Here is an 18,901-nt window from a genome sequence, read left to right on the forward strand (position 1 = left end):
TTCCACGAACATGTGACGCGCCAGCAGCCGATGACGTCGGTGGACAACAAAGATGGCAGGAGTAGGAAGCAGCAACTATTGGGAAGGTGAGGTGGCGTATTGACTTGATAGCCAATGTTATTTTGATTCAGCCCGATAGCAGTGTTTGGGAAACCGTTATCAGTGTCCAGTAAAACGTTTTCAGTGCCATGGAAAAGGAGCTAGTGAGCCCGTTTTTCCCCGTTTGTGCGTACTACTTCACTCTCGCTACAGGCTAACGCTTGATTTTGGATAACGTCACCCTAACTAGTTAATCCAACTGACACTAGTTAGCTAGCGTGCATCGAAGTTTGGGTACTGAACCTGATGCCTGCTTGTGTCCGGCTGTAAAAGAGGTGGCTGACTTTGTTTAATAAATACGACTCACTCTGTTTCCACACTTCTATTCGTAACAAATCTGCTAACGTTAATCTGCGTTAACGTTGCCCGATGCAGCTCCAAACTGGCTAGGCATAGTTTGAATGACGAGAGACTCGCACATTACAGCAACCAACGTGTCAAAACAATCAGGGTTTTAAGTCGATTTACTTCTGTAAGTAATATTTTAACATGCATGTAAAAGAGATGAGAGTCATGCACGTCGTTATTTGTCAGGGTTAGCAGTTCAAACATGGCAGCCTCCTGCAGCTCTACATTTAGCTGGCTTGTTTACTCTGTCAGCCACATAATTATATACACATTTCGCCTAGATAAGAAGTTCAAATTAAATAGTTAATATCTTTGTTTGCATTTGTCGCAGATCTGCGAAAGCAGGCCCGGCAGTTGGAGAATGAGCTGGACCTCAAGCTTGTTTCCTTCAGTAAATTGTGCACCAGTTACAGCAGCTCCAGGGAGGGACGTCGAGGAGACACGTAAGGCATCCTCTTTATTTCTTTTTCTACAGTGACCACAAACAGGCCGCTGGGCATTTGTGTCCCAGCAAATCTTTGAAACAAGTGTCAATAATCTTAGTAAAAAAGAGTGACCTCGATTTAGTGGTTGCCTTCTGACAGTGGCTATAAAAACTCCTTTCACAGGAGACAATAATATGAATTTCCCTAGACATAAACTGGGAACAAGTTTATTGAATAATTGAAATCCTTAAGCATCACATTTCTAATGTCATCCGACATGAGAGGAATTAACTAAGGTTTCCACCACCTTCAAAATACTGCCATGTTGTTAACCTATAATTCTGACCACAAATGCTCTTTGATAGTCACAGAGGTAACAAAAATCTTAAGGATCATAATGAAGGGCGGAGTGAGACCCTTATTCAATCAGAAGAGCTCATAAGAATCATTTCAATGCATTCAGTACATGAGATACAAATTTAAATAATTTTCTAGGTCAGTGATTCTCAATTTGGTCCTTGGGTACCACAGTTACTGGTTGTTTTCCATTCTTCCAGCTAGTAGGTTACATTCACCTATTTTTTCCAGTTATTCCAGCCACGGGGTTTTTGACCTGGAACAACAGGTGAATGTAATGAACTACCTGGCAGAATAGAAAACTAGCAGTACTGCTGATCTTTGAGGACTGGATTGAGATCCATCTATCTATCCATTATCCAAACTGCTTATCCTGCTCTCAGGGTCGCAGGGATGATGGAGTCTGTCCCAGCAGTCATTGGGCGGTAGGTAGGGAGACACCCTGGACAGGCTGCCAGGCCATCACAGGGCTATTCTAATTTGTTGTTCTGCTTTATCTTTTCCTCCTTCCAGGTCAGACACCACCCCCTTGCTTAACAACTCTACCCAGGACAGAATGTTTGACACGATGTCAGTGGAGATTGAACAGCTTCTGGCAAAAGTAAGACATTTCATAGGACACTGGACTTAAATGGACAAATGCTGCATAAAAACATTGTTTTATTCCATCACAAGAATCTTTATCTTCTACTAATGAAAAGAGGGGGCTGACAAGTTCAAAACTTGTAATGCACTGCACCGAAACCATGCCAAGTGGTTTGTTCTTCTCTCGTTCATTGTTGTTTTTGTTTTGGTGAAGTTCGGACTACATACAGTGTGTGAGTTTTGGACCATGTGTATTTTGGAGCATTTATTTCCAATCTGTATCATGTGTGTTTGTCCGCTGTTGATCCTTCTCTTGGCCCTTTCAGACACAACACAATTTGATTTGCGCTTGCTGCTGGGTTCAGCGTTCATCTGAGTAGATGTTCAGGGAAGTCGTGGAGGACAGAGCAAAATAGGCAGAGCTTTCAAAACTTCTAGCGGGACTTTTCAAAACTTCTAGCAGGACAAGTTCATAATTTTGTCTCGATATAAGCGTAAATTTGTGTTTTACAATTCAGGGAATGCTGACACACAATATTATCTTTTCCTTGATAGAACGACCCAGGCGGTCATTATGACCATTTTGGATTTTCAAAGTTTAATAACTTTGGGGGAAAAAAAGATACAGACCATTCCCTGAATTCTCCAAAAACTGTATATATTTGCATTAAAACGAGTTTTAGACCAATTGCACAAAAAAAGTTATGATAAGCTGTACCTAAAACGACCGTGAGCGGTCGAAATGACTGCTCGTAATTTGCTCGCGATTGTGCGGGTCATGTCACTATTTATGACGTGTTTTGGTCGCATCATTTCCTTTGTGAACTTCATTGCTCTGTCCTAGAAAAAAACTAGTGTTCTCCAGTGCAGTCAAGTCAGGTTTATTTATTTAGCACATTTAAAACAACCACAGTTGAACCAAAGTGCTGCACAAGCTTAAAATACAATATAAAATAAGTGACACATATGAATATAAAAATATATGTATATTTTTGTATACATACAGAGTAATAGTCTAAATTTGATTTTTGATTATTTCCAACATGTCTGGTTACAGACGCCATTTCAGACGCACCATGACTACCACCGACGTGTTGTGGTATTTACAGGCATCAGACAGTGGCAATTTTAAATTTTTTGAAAAATAGTATTAAATTTTTTAAAATGTTAATTTTTGGTGTCAGTTTATTAACAGACATAATAACATATGTATGCATTAATATCTCAATTGGGTATTTATCTTGACAGAATATAGAGTTTAAAAACCGGCAGTCATTTTGACCGCCCATGGTCGCTTTAGGTAGGAGTGAAATCCCGGTCATTCTAGGGTTAATTTTGCCTTCCGTGCCTGACTGGCTGCCTCATTTCTATTGGCTACACGGGTGTTCAGCACAGTGCCCAAAGTTCAACCTATCTCGCCGAGGGGCACGCTTTGCTCGACGCAGTGAAAAGCCGTCATAGCGCAATGCACGTAAGAGTGTAGTTGTGCCCTTGTCATTTGGTCTGCCTGTTGTGCACCAGGCGTACACAGCAGTTTTCAGCTCTCATGGAAAGATGGCCACATATTTACACTACTCTTAAACAAAACCAAAATCTCGACAATTCAGCTTTTTTATTGTTTTAATTTTCTATGAAGATGCACTATCCTACAAAATCACCCAGTCATTCTAGAATGATTCTTTCCAAACAGAGCTATTCAAGTCATCTGGTGAAAATTCCTGTATTTTTCCATATCGCAATATATATCGCAGAAAAAAAAGATCTCAATGTGTTTTTTTTTTCAGTGTCATGCAGCCCTAATACATACAGCATATATTTGAATATAGGGCTGCACTTAACTATTTGGCTAAGTTTAATGCTCCCACATCATCCGTTGCAGCCATAGCACCTGCCATGTCTTTAATGTTTTCACTTCCATAGATATGTAGCTTGCTGCGTAGAATGTGCCATGCAGCTCTGACTAATCAATTTTGAAATTCTTTGCCAAAACGTTTTGTTATTTATCAATTTTATTTTTCAGCCTAGTAGCTGTCACAGCCTTTGAATACCACTGCTATATAGTAACAACCAAATCAGGATGCCGTGTTGACCATTCAACCAGCATGTTTAGAATTATAGCAGATAGTTTAAAGGGCAAATTTCACCCCAGAAGTATTCAATGGTGCACATTTGCAAGCTGAATCATGTTTTCTGTAGGTTTGTGAAGTGTCTGGGTCTTTTCCCAGACACTCTTGTTTCTTGTTGTGTCTCTGAGATTCTCTGTGGATTTGTTATCTTATGGGCTGTCTGCTATCTTCACCTCTATCAGCTCACCGCGGTGAATGACAAGATGGCAGAGTACAGCAGCACCCCAGGCGCGGCTTCTCTCAATGCTGCTCTCATGCATACACTCCAGAGACACAGAGACATCTTGCAGGTCTGCCCCTGCCTTCACCTTCCTCCCCCATCTCTTCCCTTTGTTTATTGTTGCAAAATTTTGTTTCATTTGTTTGGGTTCTTTGTATTGTAAAAAGAACTTTGTGAACATCTTGTTTGTTGAACGTGATTGAAGAATTGTTTGATTGCTTGGTAGAAGTTATAGTCACTACAGTAATCACAAAACACTTAATGTAAGAAGTGGACCTCAATTTTTATTCTTCTTCTAGATGTTAACTTTTTGTAATACCCAAGTTCTCCTGCTTTGTGTTTTTCCATTAGGACTACACTCATGAATTCCACAAAACCAAAGGCAACTTCTTGGCCATCAGGGAAAGGGAAGATCTACTTGGGTCTGTGAGGAAGGACATTGAGTGAGTCGTCATTCATACTCGCATAGTGTTACATAGATTGATTTGCTTATGAAACCAATCATCTGCCTGTGTCATGTATGAGAGAATAAGGCATCTGTAGCCGAATATAGACATGCGTGGTGAGTTCAGTTGACTATTGTGGGCCAACTGCATTGTTGCCAGCTTGATGTAGTTGGCCTTCTACACAGCCATGAACTCAATACCAAAAGGGGGCAGAGTCAAATTAGTGCGTTCTAGCAAGAGGGAAGGGGAAATTGGTTATAGTATAAGCATGTGATTCAATGATAGATCAATCAATCAGTCAATCAAGTTGCATTTTATATAGTTCTTTTCTAGCTGCAACAGCCATTCAAAGCGCTTTATATTTCTGGTCAAATCTGAATTTCAGACACCTGCTATAATAGAACACAAGCAGATTTCTGTACAATCGCTACCTATTTCATATGCATAAAGCCACCGAAATATGATTTACAATGATTAACTTATTCACATGTGTATTCCAAAAAAATTTGACATGGGCCATTTTAGACTATTGACATTAAACGACCAGTGACAGACCTTAGTTGGTATGCAGATATTGGATTGTCGACAGCATGGTATAACATCTTTGGCTTTGAACAGACCAGAACTGCTTGGCATTACTCGATGTATTTCTGTGGTTTGAACATTGATTCCTACCACTGTTAACCTTATTCTTAAGAGGGGTAATTGAACCTTGACCCCCTTCTTGGCAATCCTCTCGAAAAATGTAGATTGTTAAAACCTAAATGATTCATGGTCATCTATTGAAAGAGTCTTGCCTCCTCTTATCAGCTTAGTTGTGAGTGAGAGTATTGAAATGAGGTGGATGTTTGACCAGACCATGACTCTTGGTGGGTTTTTTTAATGGCTTATTGATCTCGAGGACACAGTAGTGAGCATAAGGAAGGCTGTTGCAGGCTCCCAATTGATCCCCAGCAACCGTTCTAGCATGCAGATAGCCTATAGCCTTTTCAAGCAGTCATATATGTTCTGAGGATCACCCTTCATCCTCCAAATTAACTTCTCATAGTGCAAAAATAAAAAAAGTATACATTTAACCAACATAAACATAACAGTGCCTTTGCGAAGTAATGCTGACGAGGAAGGCCTGTGTTGTCATTATGAGCTAAGCCACTGTGTCATGAAAGAATTTCAATATTTAAAGGCAATTTCTTATCAGTTTTCCCTCTTAAGAGATGATGTTACTTAAAAACTATTCATTACAAAATTATTTACATCAAATTAAGGCCATAAGAAAAGCAGCCGAAAAATATTGTTTATAATGAACGGTTGCCCATATGTACGCACCCCATTACAGAATCTGAGAGAAATATTTAGCATGTTCTTATCATTTGCCTGTCATTATTTTTTTAAGAAAAAATAAGACCATAACCGTCCTCTTTAAATACCCTTGTGTTTGAATAGCAGTTGCTTAATTTTGGGCTTTTACTCTAATAATCAGAAACTCCATCTCTGAATTCCTCATTTATATTTGTACTTGCCTTTGGCATCAAGAAAATCTGCTTTTTCCTCTCGACACAAGTAATCAAATGGAGGCTCCAACTAAATAGAGTGATGGGGATCAGCCCAGAAGGTTGATAAATGCTATTTGAGACTGAAACCCCATAGTTCCTTGCTCAGTGTATTTTGGCTAAGAGTTAGTATATGTTTACGGCCTAAAGCTATGACAACACTTGTGAGTCTAGTCTTTTGCTGCTTCAGTATTCCACAATCGGGAACTCTTATAGATAATGATGGTTAAATCTCAATTTGCTTGTTATACAAGTGTTGTGTCACATTGTGTCAGGTTATTCTGAAACAGCTGTTAAAGGTAGAATGAGTAGGATTTTCCTAAAAATCAATGTATAGACTCATACAAAAATAATCCCTCTCAATCATCTTTTATGACCTACTAGACGTGTGTTGCAGTGTCTGTATCTGCAGAGATCCTGTCCTCTGCCTGTATTTTCTCATTTTGTTGTGTATGGGACGTTTTGGTGCGTTAACCTTTGGGCAGTCGGACTGTATAAAAATGTAGCGACCAGGTTCCAGATTGAGATTGTAAGCACTTGTCCAAGCTACGACAATGGTGGACACAGCCCCGAAAAGATGCAAATATAGCAAGGTGAAAACACCAAGTGGACAAAGCTAATTTCAAAGTGAGAGTGAGTCTGGTTTTAGCTTTCACCCGCTGGCAAGAACTGAAGGAGAGGATAGGAATGAAGAGCGACACAGAGTTGGCCTGTACACTGCGATGCGTTTTGGCAACTGCGGTTGGGGGGCGTGTCCTTCTGGTGTCTTTGAGCCGGGGAGGAGGGGCCAACTTTGAATGTTGTGTTTACAAGTCGCAACCAACAAATCCTACTTATTCTGCCCTTAAGGCATTTGTCCATCACCAATGCTTAAATCCATGTGTTCTGCTCTGCATGATCAGTGGCAAGACAAAATAATCAAAATATATTTGACGCAATGTGGAAGTTGACCCCATTAGGCTCCACAGTATCATCTATCATCTACCAAAAATTGTCTTATTAGTTTTAAATACGCAAACACTGTACTGCAGCAATCCATTTTTTGATTATATATCCATTAAATAGGTGACATCCCAATTAGTCCTGCACTACATTCATCAGTTTCCCCAGCCTTTGGCACCTTCTTATTAAATCAAATGGCTATTGAACTCTAACTGACCTTACGCATAGGCTCAGTGTCAGTTAATCTAATGTACAGTGCATCCGGAAAGTATTCACACCCCTTCACTTTCCCCCACATTTTGTTACGTTACAGCCTTATTCCAAAATGGATTAAATTTCTTTTTTTTCTCATCAATCTACACACAATACCCGATAATGACAAAGTGAAAAACGTTTTGTAGAAATTTTTGCAAATTTATTAAAAGTAAAAAACTGAAATATTGCATGTACATAAGTATTCACACCCTTTGCTATGAGACTCAAAATTGAGCTCAGGTTCATCCTGTTTCCACTGATCATCCTTGATGTTTCTACATCTTGATTGGAGTCCACCCACCCATAATAAATTCAATGGACTGGACATGATTTGGAAAGGCACACACCTGTCTATAGTATAAGGTCCCACTGTTGACAGTGCATGTCAGAGCAGAAACCAAGCCATGAAGTCAAACGAATTGTCTGTGGACCTCCGAGACAGGATTGTATCGAGGCACAGATATGGGGAAGGGTACAAAAACATTTCTACAGCTTTGAAGGTCCCGAAGAGCACAGTGGTCTCCATCATTCGTAAATGGAAGAAGTTTGGATCCACCAGGACTCTTCCTAGAGCTGGCCGCCCAGCCAAACTGAGCAATCGGGGGAGAAGGGCCTTGGTTAGGGAGGTGACCAAGAACCCGATGGTCACTCTGACAGAGCTCCAGCGTTCCTCTGTGGAGATGGGAGAACTTTCCAGACGGACAACCAATCAGGCCTTTATCTTAGAGTGGCCAGACGGAAGCCTCTGCTCAGTAAAAGGCACATGACAGCCCGCTTGGAGTTTGCCAGAGAGCACCTAAAGGACTCTCAGACCATGAGAAACAAGATTCTCTGGTCGGTCTGATGAAACCAAGATTGAACACTTTGGCCTGAATGCCGAACGTCACGTCTGGAGGAAACCAGGCACCTCTCATCACCTTGCTAATACCATCCCTACAGTGAAGCATGGTGGTGGAAGCATCATGCTGTGGGGATGTTCTTCAGTGGCAGGAACTGGGAGACTAGTCAGGATCGAGGAAAAGATGAATGGAGCAAAGTACAGAGAGATCCTTGATGAAAACCTGCTCCAGAGCGCTCAGGACCTCAAACTGGGGCGAAGGTTTACCTTTCAACACGACAACGACCCTAAGCACACAGCCAAGACAATGAATGAGTGGCTTCGGGACAAGTCTGTGAAAATCCTTGAGTGGCCCAGCCAGAGCCCAGACTTGAACCCCATTAAACATCTCTGGAAAGACCTGAAAATAGCTGTGCAGCAACACTCCCCATCGAACCTTACAGAGCTCGAGAGGATCTGTAGAGAAAAATGGGAGAAATACCCCAAATAGAGGTGTGCCAAGCTTGTAGCTTCATACCCAAGAAGAGTTGAGGCTGTAATTGCTGCCAAGGGTGCCTCAACCAAGTACTGAGTAAAGGGTGTGAATACTTATGTACATGCAATATTTCAGTTTTTTATTTTTAACAAATTTGCAAAAATTTCTACAAAACCTTTTTCGCTTTGTCATTATGGGGTATTGTATGTAGATTGATGAGAAAAAAAGGAATTTAATCCATTTTGGAATAAGGCTGTAACATAACAAAATGTGGGGGAAGTGAAGGGTTGTGAATACTTTCCAGATGCACTGTATATAAATGAGCCGGTGTTGTAGACTGTTCATTCAGGCTAACAATGACTAATGAGCCAAGAGTCCACTAACAAGGAAGCTTTGTGACCTCACAGGTGAGAAAATAACTGCCTGTGCAAAGTGCAGAGGGATGTTAAATCATATGCTTAAAATCAGACCATCTCCCTTCCCTTGCTTTTTCGGCCCTAAAAATTTGACAGGGCAGGGTGCAAAGAAGAGTAGCAAGATAGCTCATTAGAAAATCTGAAAGCAGCCATTCTTGGATTGCTAGTTTACCTATTATAAGACTTAACCCATTGTCTCATCTTGATTGTAAACCTGCTTGTGTGGATCACAGTATTCGGATATATAGAATTTATCTACTTTACTCTTTTCCTTGGCCAAAGTGGGCAAATGAGTTTAGGGGATCAAGAGTTTGTATTGCTACAAGAGGGTCTTAAAAAACAACCTCTAGTAAAGCTACAGCCTTGACTAGGGGTTTTCAAAGTATAACACAGTAAGCCTCATTTCAGAGAACATCAAGTCACCGGGGCCCTCCCCATTTTAATAAAAGGCATAATAATAATAATCCAATCTGTTTTAAAATAAAGGGTTGCAACCATAAAAGGTTTGAAAATTATTCTTAATACAATCTCCCACATTTTAATAAAAAACAATAAAAGTGATTCGAATTAGAAAATAGGTCAATGTCTATTTGTGCATATTTCTGAAGTTAAAAAACAGAAAACTGAACACATTTCCTAACACATATTGGGTGGCACAGTGGCCCAGTGGTTAGCACTGTCGCCTAACAGCAAGAAGGTCCTGGGTTCGAACCCTGGGGTTGTCCAACCTTGGGGGGAGGGGGGATCCCAGGTTGTCCTCTGGAGTTTGCATGTTCTCCCCATGTCTGCAGTGGGTTTTTCTGGGTGCCCCGGTTTCCCCCACCATCAAAAGAAACATACATGTTAGGGTTTATACTCCTGTCTGTGCCCCTGACCAAGGCAATGGGAAAAGAACTGCAGTTGGTCCCCAGGTGTAATATGAAGGCGGCAGCCTACTGCTCCTAGCTACACAGATCACAGCTAGGATTGGTTAATTTGCAGTAACTCAATTTCCCCAAGGGGATTAATAAAGGAAACTTAATTATTAATCAATCAATCAATTAATATCCATCACCTTTTAACAAAACAATGGAGAACATGAAAATCTGGTGCACAATGCTGCTTCCGGACACAAATGTATCCTCAACCTGACCTGTTAAGTAAAATTTAAAACATGCTCTGAGAAAATACACATTGTTCATTCCTTTTAACCCTACCATGGATAGCCTACATAGCCTTCTCTACCTTAATGGGAGCAATGAGTCTGCATCTTGGCTGCACACAGATGGTGGATGCGAGGCTGTACTGATGACGCTTCCTGCGGTGTTCAGATATTCTCTTGTATTTCCCTGCTTTTTTTTCCCTCCTCCCTTGAAACTCTTTGGCGCCCTCCAGGGGAGGTGGGCCTCACACTTTGAAAAATGCTGGCTTAGACAGAAACGCAGACAAGCATGTATCTAAACTAAAATTATACCTGAAAACACTACTGCTAAATAATGTATTATAGAGGAAACACTAAAGAATTTATAGCCAACTATCCAAATATAGGTCCTTCTGGATCCATCTGGTCTGGATCTCGTGTAGTTTGTTGATCAAAAATTCAGAGCTCTCAACACAGTGGGCCTAGATTAACAAGCCAACAGTCATACTGATGTGACATTATTCATTAATTTTGACAACCAAAGAAAAGCATTTCCTAATTTTTTCACACACTTGTTATAGTGGATGGTGGTAGATGGTATATCCATCCATTAGCCAAGCCGCTTATCTGAATTTGGGTCACTTGATGCTGGAGCCCATCCCAACAGTCATTGGGTGGCAGGCAGGGAGACAGCTCGGATAGGCCACCAGTCCATCACAGGGCCAACACATTCACACCTAAGGACAATTTTGTGAGGCTGATTTCACTTGACCTAGATGTCTTTGGACTGTGGGAGGAAACCGGAGCACCCAGAGGAAACCCATGCAGACATGGGGAGAACATGCAGACTTCACACAGAGGACGACCCGGGATGACCCCTAAGGTTGGACAACCCAGGGGTTCGAACCCAGGACCTTCTTGCTGTGAGGCGACCGTGCCAACCACTGTGCCACCATGCCGCAATGGTATATATAGTTATTCATAAATGAAGAATCATTGCATTTTTCAGTGACTTGACAGCAATGTGTAGACCTAGTATTCATTCCTTGGTGCAGTATTGTATCTGGACTCTGGAGTAGCCAGCAGTCAGTTTCTTAGAAGGGCTGGGCGATATGGCCTATAATATTGCGGTACTTTTAGGCCATATTGCGATACACAATATATATCTCAGTATTTTGAAATCTCCTCTAAAGCACTTCATAAATGCTCGATTTAACCCTTTGATGCATACAATCACAGCAGTATGATAATTCTAGTAGTCCCTGCAGCATATGTCTACATTAAAACATTCTTGTTTATAGTCACAAGTGGTTTCTATTGGAACAATTTTAAACTTGTATGCAAAAAGGGGAAATCACAACCAAGTTAAATTTAACAAGACAGTATTTATTCAAGCCAAGCAATTGCACACATAAGCTTTTAACAGCTGTTTAATGAAAATAAATAATGGCCTGATTTAGGGCTACATACTGTAGCATATTTCTACAGCGATTAAGCTCAACAAAGACCTTTAACAACAAGCATGAAACTGTCCAGATTCACAGTGCTATTTGTTGTCATTATTTGTAGCCCTCCGTGAGTCCATATATCAGTTGCAAGCATGTCCTACTAAATGTCCTTCTCCAGTCATCCATGAGTGGGTGAGTGAGTGACACAATTTCTGATGCATAGCCCACAACGGCAGTTGCACTTGTGCCGTGGGAAAAATGAGCTCAAAGAAACAAATCCAGTGCTGTTTCTTTTCAGAACCAATTCGTCCACCTCCATCTTCTATTACCATTTCCAAACTCAACACGTATAAACTCGCTTTGGCGCTTCACTTCTTTCACCCTCCCCAGGCTTTTTCCCTGTTCCTTCGAGATACAAAAATACATCTCATATATATACGTCAAAACACGCTTGCCCAGGAGAGTGGTCTGGATGGGTGGACAAATGTGTGTGACGTATGCGAGTTTTTTTCTTTTTGTGTCTGTGAGAGGGAGAGCGAGAGAAGTAGAACGCCAAAGTTAGTCTCATGTCGGTGGCTTAAAAAAATTACATGACAATTTATGCTCGATGGCATTAGTAATTTACTACATCCCATGTATATCACCCACCACTATTTCTGAGTAATGTTGCTAAAGCCACGAGGTGCTTGGTATTTATGCTTTTCTCTAACGATATAGTTGGAGTGCAGTTGAGCTCATTATTTTGATTTTTGACACTGCAAGCAACTATTTGTGTTTGGACTGCTTTGGATTTGGATCCAAAATATTTTGATCAAGCATGAGTCAGGTATTATGGTTCATGTCAGGTGCTTGTAAGACATCCATTGTGCAATAGTGAAAAATATACAGTACATGAGCCTCTTATACTTTGTGACAGGTAGATGGCAGTGGAGTGCTCTTACAGCACACTGAATGAGTGCACGAAACCAGGAAGCTGGTCACTCTATTATATTTGATATTTTAGGAATACCGTTAACCAATATATTGTAATAACATAGATGATTATAAATAATACTTTTAAAAACGATGTGAATCATCTTCTTAAGGGAGACATGCAGAAACAGTCGTTCAAAAAGCCGTATAAACCTTTTCCCATATCTGTATCTACATTAACAGCACAGCTTTACCAGTCATTGCATCATTAATAGTGTTTTGTGTACTTTCCAGTTTTGCAATTACCAAGACACACACACACACACACACACACACACACACACACACACACACACACAGCTAGCCATCCATCCTATTCACTACAGCGCTGAGCTCAGGCGTGATGCTCCCTCCATTACTGCGTTGACTCTAAATGTCAGCAGCAAAAATGACAGCTGGCTTCTGATTTACATTGGTGCCCTTTTAAAAAGCCTTGCTGGAATGATGAAACTGTCCCTCAATGCCAAGAATAGTTTTCCTCACCAAAGTAGTAGGACTATTGGCTGGCCATCTAGTTTATAGCCTTGGGGGCAACAACTGAAGTGAGTGCTGTGTGTACCCTGACTGTAGTAATAACATTCATGGCTTGGTTTGACTGAGGTAGTTCTTGGTGGGGGTGGGTTTATGCATTTTTATTTGTTGGTCTTATAGAGTCCACTGAGCCGTGTTGACAGTAAATTATGTGCATGCTCTGTCATTGCGCTGATCTGTTGGTTGACACCCTTTCTCTTCAACCGACCAATCACAATATTCAGCTGCATTAAATGGTCATACTGGGGGGGATGCTGAAGGCTCCAGCAGAGGAATGGGTGTAACTCGCTACTGTAGCTCTGCAAGTTCTGTTGACAGCCCACCATTAATTTTGACTGTCCTGGTGCCTGATGATGGCTTAGGAACAGCCTACAGAGTGAACTGCTTTAGCTCTGCTATCTTATTAACACGAGGTTGCATGCTGCTATCAATATTTGGATGGAATCAATGCATTATGACCATGCATAATGTATACAGAACAGAGAGATGGAATGGGGAACAATCAATAATTTATTAAATAGCCCAGACTCTTCCAAGTCATTCTGAAGCTTTTCTTTCTTTAAAGCAACTACACATTTACCCTGTATTCATTATTAAATAATGCCCCACAAGTTCCTGAAATTCAGTTTGCAAGTTCATCCAAAGTAAATGATGGTTAGTCTAGCTGTCACTTGCCTTTTCTCTTCTTCTGCTGTTTTTCTCCCTCTTATTTGTCTTTCCCTTCCCCTGCTTCTCATATTTATTATTTATGCTTGTCTAAATGCCTCTGTGAGATGGGGTGGGAAATTGGAGGAATCAAGAGCGCAGTGAATGAGTGTGCCCTGCCCTGCTTCTTGGTTGGTGATGTGAGAGCAGGGAAAAAGCCCCGAGAGCTCTGAGCAGCCAGTGTTATTACACCTGCTCTTTGCCAGCTTTCTTCTTTTTACATTCCTTAGTCTGCATGTGATTCAAATTCATAGTCGGGGACAAACCATATGCACCCATGTTTAAAAGAAAACACCATATTGTTTGCCAGCTGGTTCATCACATGTTGAAGACAGATTGGGTTGACGTAAATTTGGCTTTGAAGAGACTCACTCGTTCAAGAGATTTGGTTTCCTTGTGCCCAGTGGTATTGACAGGTCATGGAGAAAGGTTTTTGCAAATTTGATCCATAATGGTTTAGTGTTGAGCTATAATACCTTGATATGATACTTTGCTTGAATAATTGTGAATGAAAGATAACAGGGTGCTCGATGGGAATGAAAGATAACAGGGTGCTCAGTGGAGTTGATGGGGAGAACATGGACTCATCAAATTGAGAAGGTACTGGTAGAACCACAGAATGTGGCAGATGTCTTTGACTGCTTTCTCAAACATTAGGGCCCATTGCAATGTTGTGACTACGGCTGCAACTAATGATTATTTTCGGTTAACCTATCTTTTTTTTGATGAATCAGTCTATAAAATGTCTGACAAATTGCTTGTTTGTTTATTTACCGTTAAACAACTCTAGCTGTACAGTTACATATCTAAAAGTTGTTTTAGTCTGACTATCAGCTTAAAAATTTTTGATTTATGATTATGAATCAGAGGAACGGAAGTAAATCTTAGGATTTTTGAAGCTGTAACCAGCCAATGTTTGGTGGTTTTACTTGAAATTATTACTCCAGTACCAAAATGTTAATATTTTAATTTTCTATCAGTCAACTAATCAACTAATCATTGCTGCACTAGCTGTGAAGGAAGACATCGCTTCAATTTGTGCTGTTCTTCAGAATAACATCGCTGTTTGTACCATTCTGTCAAATGTACATTTCTCAGGACATATAAGAGTGGCTCCGGGGTCAACAACAGAAGAACAGAGCTGTTTCTGAAGGAGCATGAACACCTGAGAAAGTAAGTAACAGACCCCTCCTTGCACACGTGTGCATGCGCACACATCCCTTGTCATATCCATTGAGCTATAATAAATAAATTCACAGATACATCGTGTCATTTTACCCCATGTTTCTTCACCCCAACATCTTCAAAGCCATGGCTCTAATGCCGTTTCTCCCGAGCTTTGCTGTCTTGTAGTGAAGCAGCAGCTACTACTTACCAGTAATCAGGCTAGCAGAGCATCTAAAATGCTGGGATAACTCATCTCAATAGAGCTGCTAAACCATTTGGAATAACCCTAGAAATCATTGTTGCCACAGATGGGTGCTTGCTAAAGCGCTCTCTCACTTTCTCAGTCATTCACAAACTTTGGAAGCTTTACTCCAATTATGAAGTTTGTTTGTATAAATCAGATATATAGATCAAATATAATTTGGATTTGAAACTTTGCGTGGCTAGTTGGCTCCGAGAAAAACATTTTTAGTGCTGCAGTTTATGCTCAGGAAAAAGATATGTGCAGGGAAAGCTTTGCGTTTAAAGGCATCTCTATTACGTAGTTGTCCATTTCAGAAATGGAGGGTTAATCACAACAGTCCATTGTAGAGACAAAAGGTTATGCCATAATCCCTACCCAGTTTCATTAGTATCCTGCCATCATTTGGCACACTCGCAACCACAACTGAACAGCTTGGGATGTTGATATTCTAGGAATCATTTCCTCTGTACCTTTGGATGCTTGTGAGTATCAGAGGTGTCAGAGGCACCCTGCACATGAAGTGAAATAAGATGCCAGCGGGGCACACACACATCAGAGTTAGTAAACTGGGCATAATCACGGACTATAAAACAGTGATTTGTCCACTCATTGCGGTTAAGCATTTCTTTCATGCCACATCCCCTCCAAGGAATAGGGCCTCAATTATCCAACCTAAAGATCTTCACAACCCTCTTTTCACTTATGATTTGGCTTTACATGCTCTGACACAAAATATCAAAAACTCATTCTTTCAGTATTTAGGTGAAGTGGTGTTTGCATTGTAACTTAGAGGTTTTTAAATGTGTCAAATTTTGCTTTGAAAAGAAATGTGACATAATTTGATTTAGCAGCTTTGGGACATTTCTTCCAAACACAAATATAGACTAAAAACAAACCTTTCCAAAATGATCAAAAATAAAATCAAAAGACTGTAGACAGTCTAACCTTGCAACAACAGTATTAGATGTTGATACATGGTCAAGTACTGTGCTTTGTTTTTAAGTTGCTCATACTGTATATGACTTGTCATTGGCACACATGGACTTGACTGACTTGGGGAGTGGAAATGCCCACTGGAGTGGGCATTTCCACTGGGTTGAAATCTTCACCAATAATCCTCTGCTAGCCTCCACCCTGTATTTGTAGAACTCCTAAATCGTTGGCAGTCTGTAGTTGATGACCTGCTCCATTGATAAGATAATGGAGCTTCAATTTGCCTTTGTTTCATACAGATACACCTCCATACTAGTTGTGTATAGAGCAAGGATGTGCTCAGGGATGGCTGTAGAGAGGAAGACAGACTCTGGTCGTAGAATTTGTATGTAATCTTAGTTTAAGATTTTGGCAGTAATGGTCCCTAGATCAACGATTCGCCATGCAGAAGTGTATTCTTGCATTGTCCTAGAAATGTTTTTAGTAAAAAAATTTTTTTTAAAAATTCCTCATTGAAATTAATATTATCGTTATTTTAGTTTTCTTGCTAGATTTTACAGATTTTCACCTGACTGTGCTTTATCTGTCACTTAAAATGTTTTTTTTCAGGGAGCATAGGAAACTCATCAGATTCTCAGCAGTCTTAATTGGCACCAGCAGATATCAATTTACACTTTGGTAATCTTTGTTGGCACTGGATATTTCCAAGAAGGGTTCTACCAGATTGCTGGTAGACCTAAACTAGTGCATAGGATGATTCTTACATTGCATTCAGATGTGCATGCTTCATTCAGAATATCCAGGATTCACTGTATTCATGGTCATAGTTCTGCACCGCTTTTTTTAACTGGTTCTATTGGGAAGGGTTGCCTTTCTGATGTGTAATGTGTAATATAATGTTTGATTTGGTAATGCAAGCTCTGTCACTGAATCCCCTGTTGGTAGGGCTGACTAAAAAACTCGACTAACTAGCTTATATGTAGGGATTGGTATCGTTAAGATTTTAACGGTACTACTACTTTTACCGATACTGCTTATCGATACAGTATTTTAACTGTACTCTAACTGGTTCTTGTTGTTATTTTTGTAAAGAGGAATAACAAAACAAATTAATAACAGAATTAATATTGCTTTATTTTCTCATGTCTGGACAGAGCGTTACTTTTAACCATCAACCCATGTTTGTATAATTTAGTTAACTCCATGTGGGCTGTAGGCTGCTAGCATATGTAACATACCTGGGGTGGATGGGGCAATGAGAAATGAACTATGAACTAGGTGGTCGAAAACTGTTTATTTCTCCGCCTATATTTGATGCACTTTCGCCAGATGTTTTGAAAGATTGCTTGTGTTTCCATCCTTGCATACAAAAGACTTGTTGCACTTGTGGCAACGAGCATTATCAGCATCGACTGTAGTGAAGTATAACCAGACTTTTGACCATTTAGTCTTCTCTTCACCATTGTCACTAAGAGCTGTGCAGATGTGTGGGCGTGCGTCTGAGAGAGCGGCAAAGAGCTGGCTCCGCCCCTCGGCTCGCACATACAACAGGCTTTGAGAGAGAGATCTCTTCTGAATTGGGGACAGTGAAAATGCATCATAAACAAATGTCTTATTCTTAAGCTTATTATTTAGAAATGGCGTTGGTGAGATAAAAGGTGCAAGATAATGTTTATGTAGCCTAAATAAATAAGACTTTTCTTAATTTCTCCAATACCGGTAGCAGAACCACTAACGTCGGAGTTGATTATTAAAGACTGTGGTCTTTAATAAGTTGGCACCGATGCCCGTTTAATACCGGGTTTCGGTACCTACCCCTACTTATATGTATTGAGTTGATGATGCAGATAGACAGTCACGTCTTTCTCCGTCTCTTACTGAAAGAGGCCATGAAAAGACCTTCCCATGCAGAGTGTACACACCTGCTGTGTCCCTAGTTTTGTATGATGACTGTATGGAAAAGGGGAAGGTTTCTGAGTTATCTGCTTTTGAAAGGAAGTCTGCTATATTGAAGCTAGCTGCTTCTTTCTGCTCATCAAAATATCAGCAAATGTCGATTGGTCAAGAATCTCAGAAGTGTGAGCAACATCACAGTGGTCACTTTGCCATAATTTGGACAATCAGCATTCTTCTATAGTTCAGTGAGTCTAGCTTCTGCACCAATCTGATGGACTTGGAACAGGATACCAATGATAGAAATTGCATATTAAACCGCAACCCATCTTATTGGGCTTCACATAGAACAATGACAGCGATAGGAAGGGAGAGAGGGAAGTTACGAGATGATAATTGGGTTACACTTGATTAATCCAATTAAGACCATGGAACAGGAAAGGATGCTTAAGAGAAGAGAGCTAAAATGTGTTACTAGCTACACTAATGGTCTAAAGAGGTTTCCTAAGTTCAGCAAGGGCCAAGCCTTCTTTGTATCTCTTGCTCTCTCTCGCTCATCTGCTTATGGGAGTGTACGCATTTCAGGCTTCCCTGAGCAGTTTAGTCTTTGTCTTCTCTTATGCGTCACTATGTCAGGGCACATCCTCTCTAGATGGCTCTCCATAGGCCACGCATCCCCCTTAAACCTGCAGTGCAAAACTTTTGTATCCCCCTTCTGGCAGTGAGAGTAATTACACACTGTCAATGTGTGCCTAATTAATAGTTACAAAAATACAAAGAAATTGCCACAGTTCCAACACAATAAT

At 40.5% G+C, this 18,901-nt stretch overlaps 1 protein-coding gene across 2 annotated transcripts in view; it reads left to right on the forward strand.

Annotated features, from left to right (window-relative positions):
- Positions 1 to 40: 40 nt before the first annotated feature.
- Positions 41 to 18,901, forward strand: part of gosr1 (golgi SNAP receptor complex member 1) — a 58,313-nt gene continuing 39,452 nt past the window's right edge. For both annotated transcript variants that reach the window (XM_056284144.1, XM_056284145.1), the window contains exons 1-6: positions 41 to 86; positions 779 to 890; positions 1,743 to 1,830; positions 4,123 to 4,230; positions 4,512 to 4,603; positions 14,957 to 15,031. In XM_056284144.1, coding sequence (XP_056140119.1) covers positions 53 to 86; positions 779 to 890; positions 1,743 to 1,830; positions 4,123 to 4,230; positions 4,512 to 4,603; positions 14,957 to 15,031 — 509 coding nt within the window. In that variant the 5' untranslated portion in view covers positions 41 to 52. The remainder of the gene's footprint in view (positions 87 to 778; positions 891 to 1,742; positions 1,831 to 4,122; positions 4,231 to 4,511; positions 4,604 to 14,956; positions 15,032 to 18,901) is intronic.

Source organism: Lampris incognitus, chromosome 7, assembly GCF_029633865.1.
Source record: "Lampris incognitus isolate fLamInc1 chromosome 7, fLamInc1.hap2, whole genome shotgun sequence".
NCBI classification, from domain to species: domain Eukaryota; kingdom Metazoa; phylum Chordata; class Actinopteri; order Lampriformes; family Lampridae; genus Lampris; species Lampris incognitus.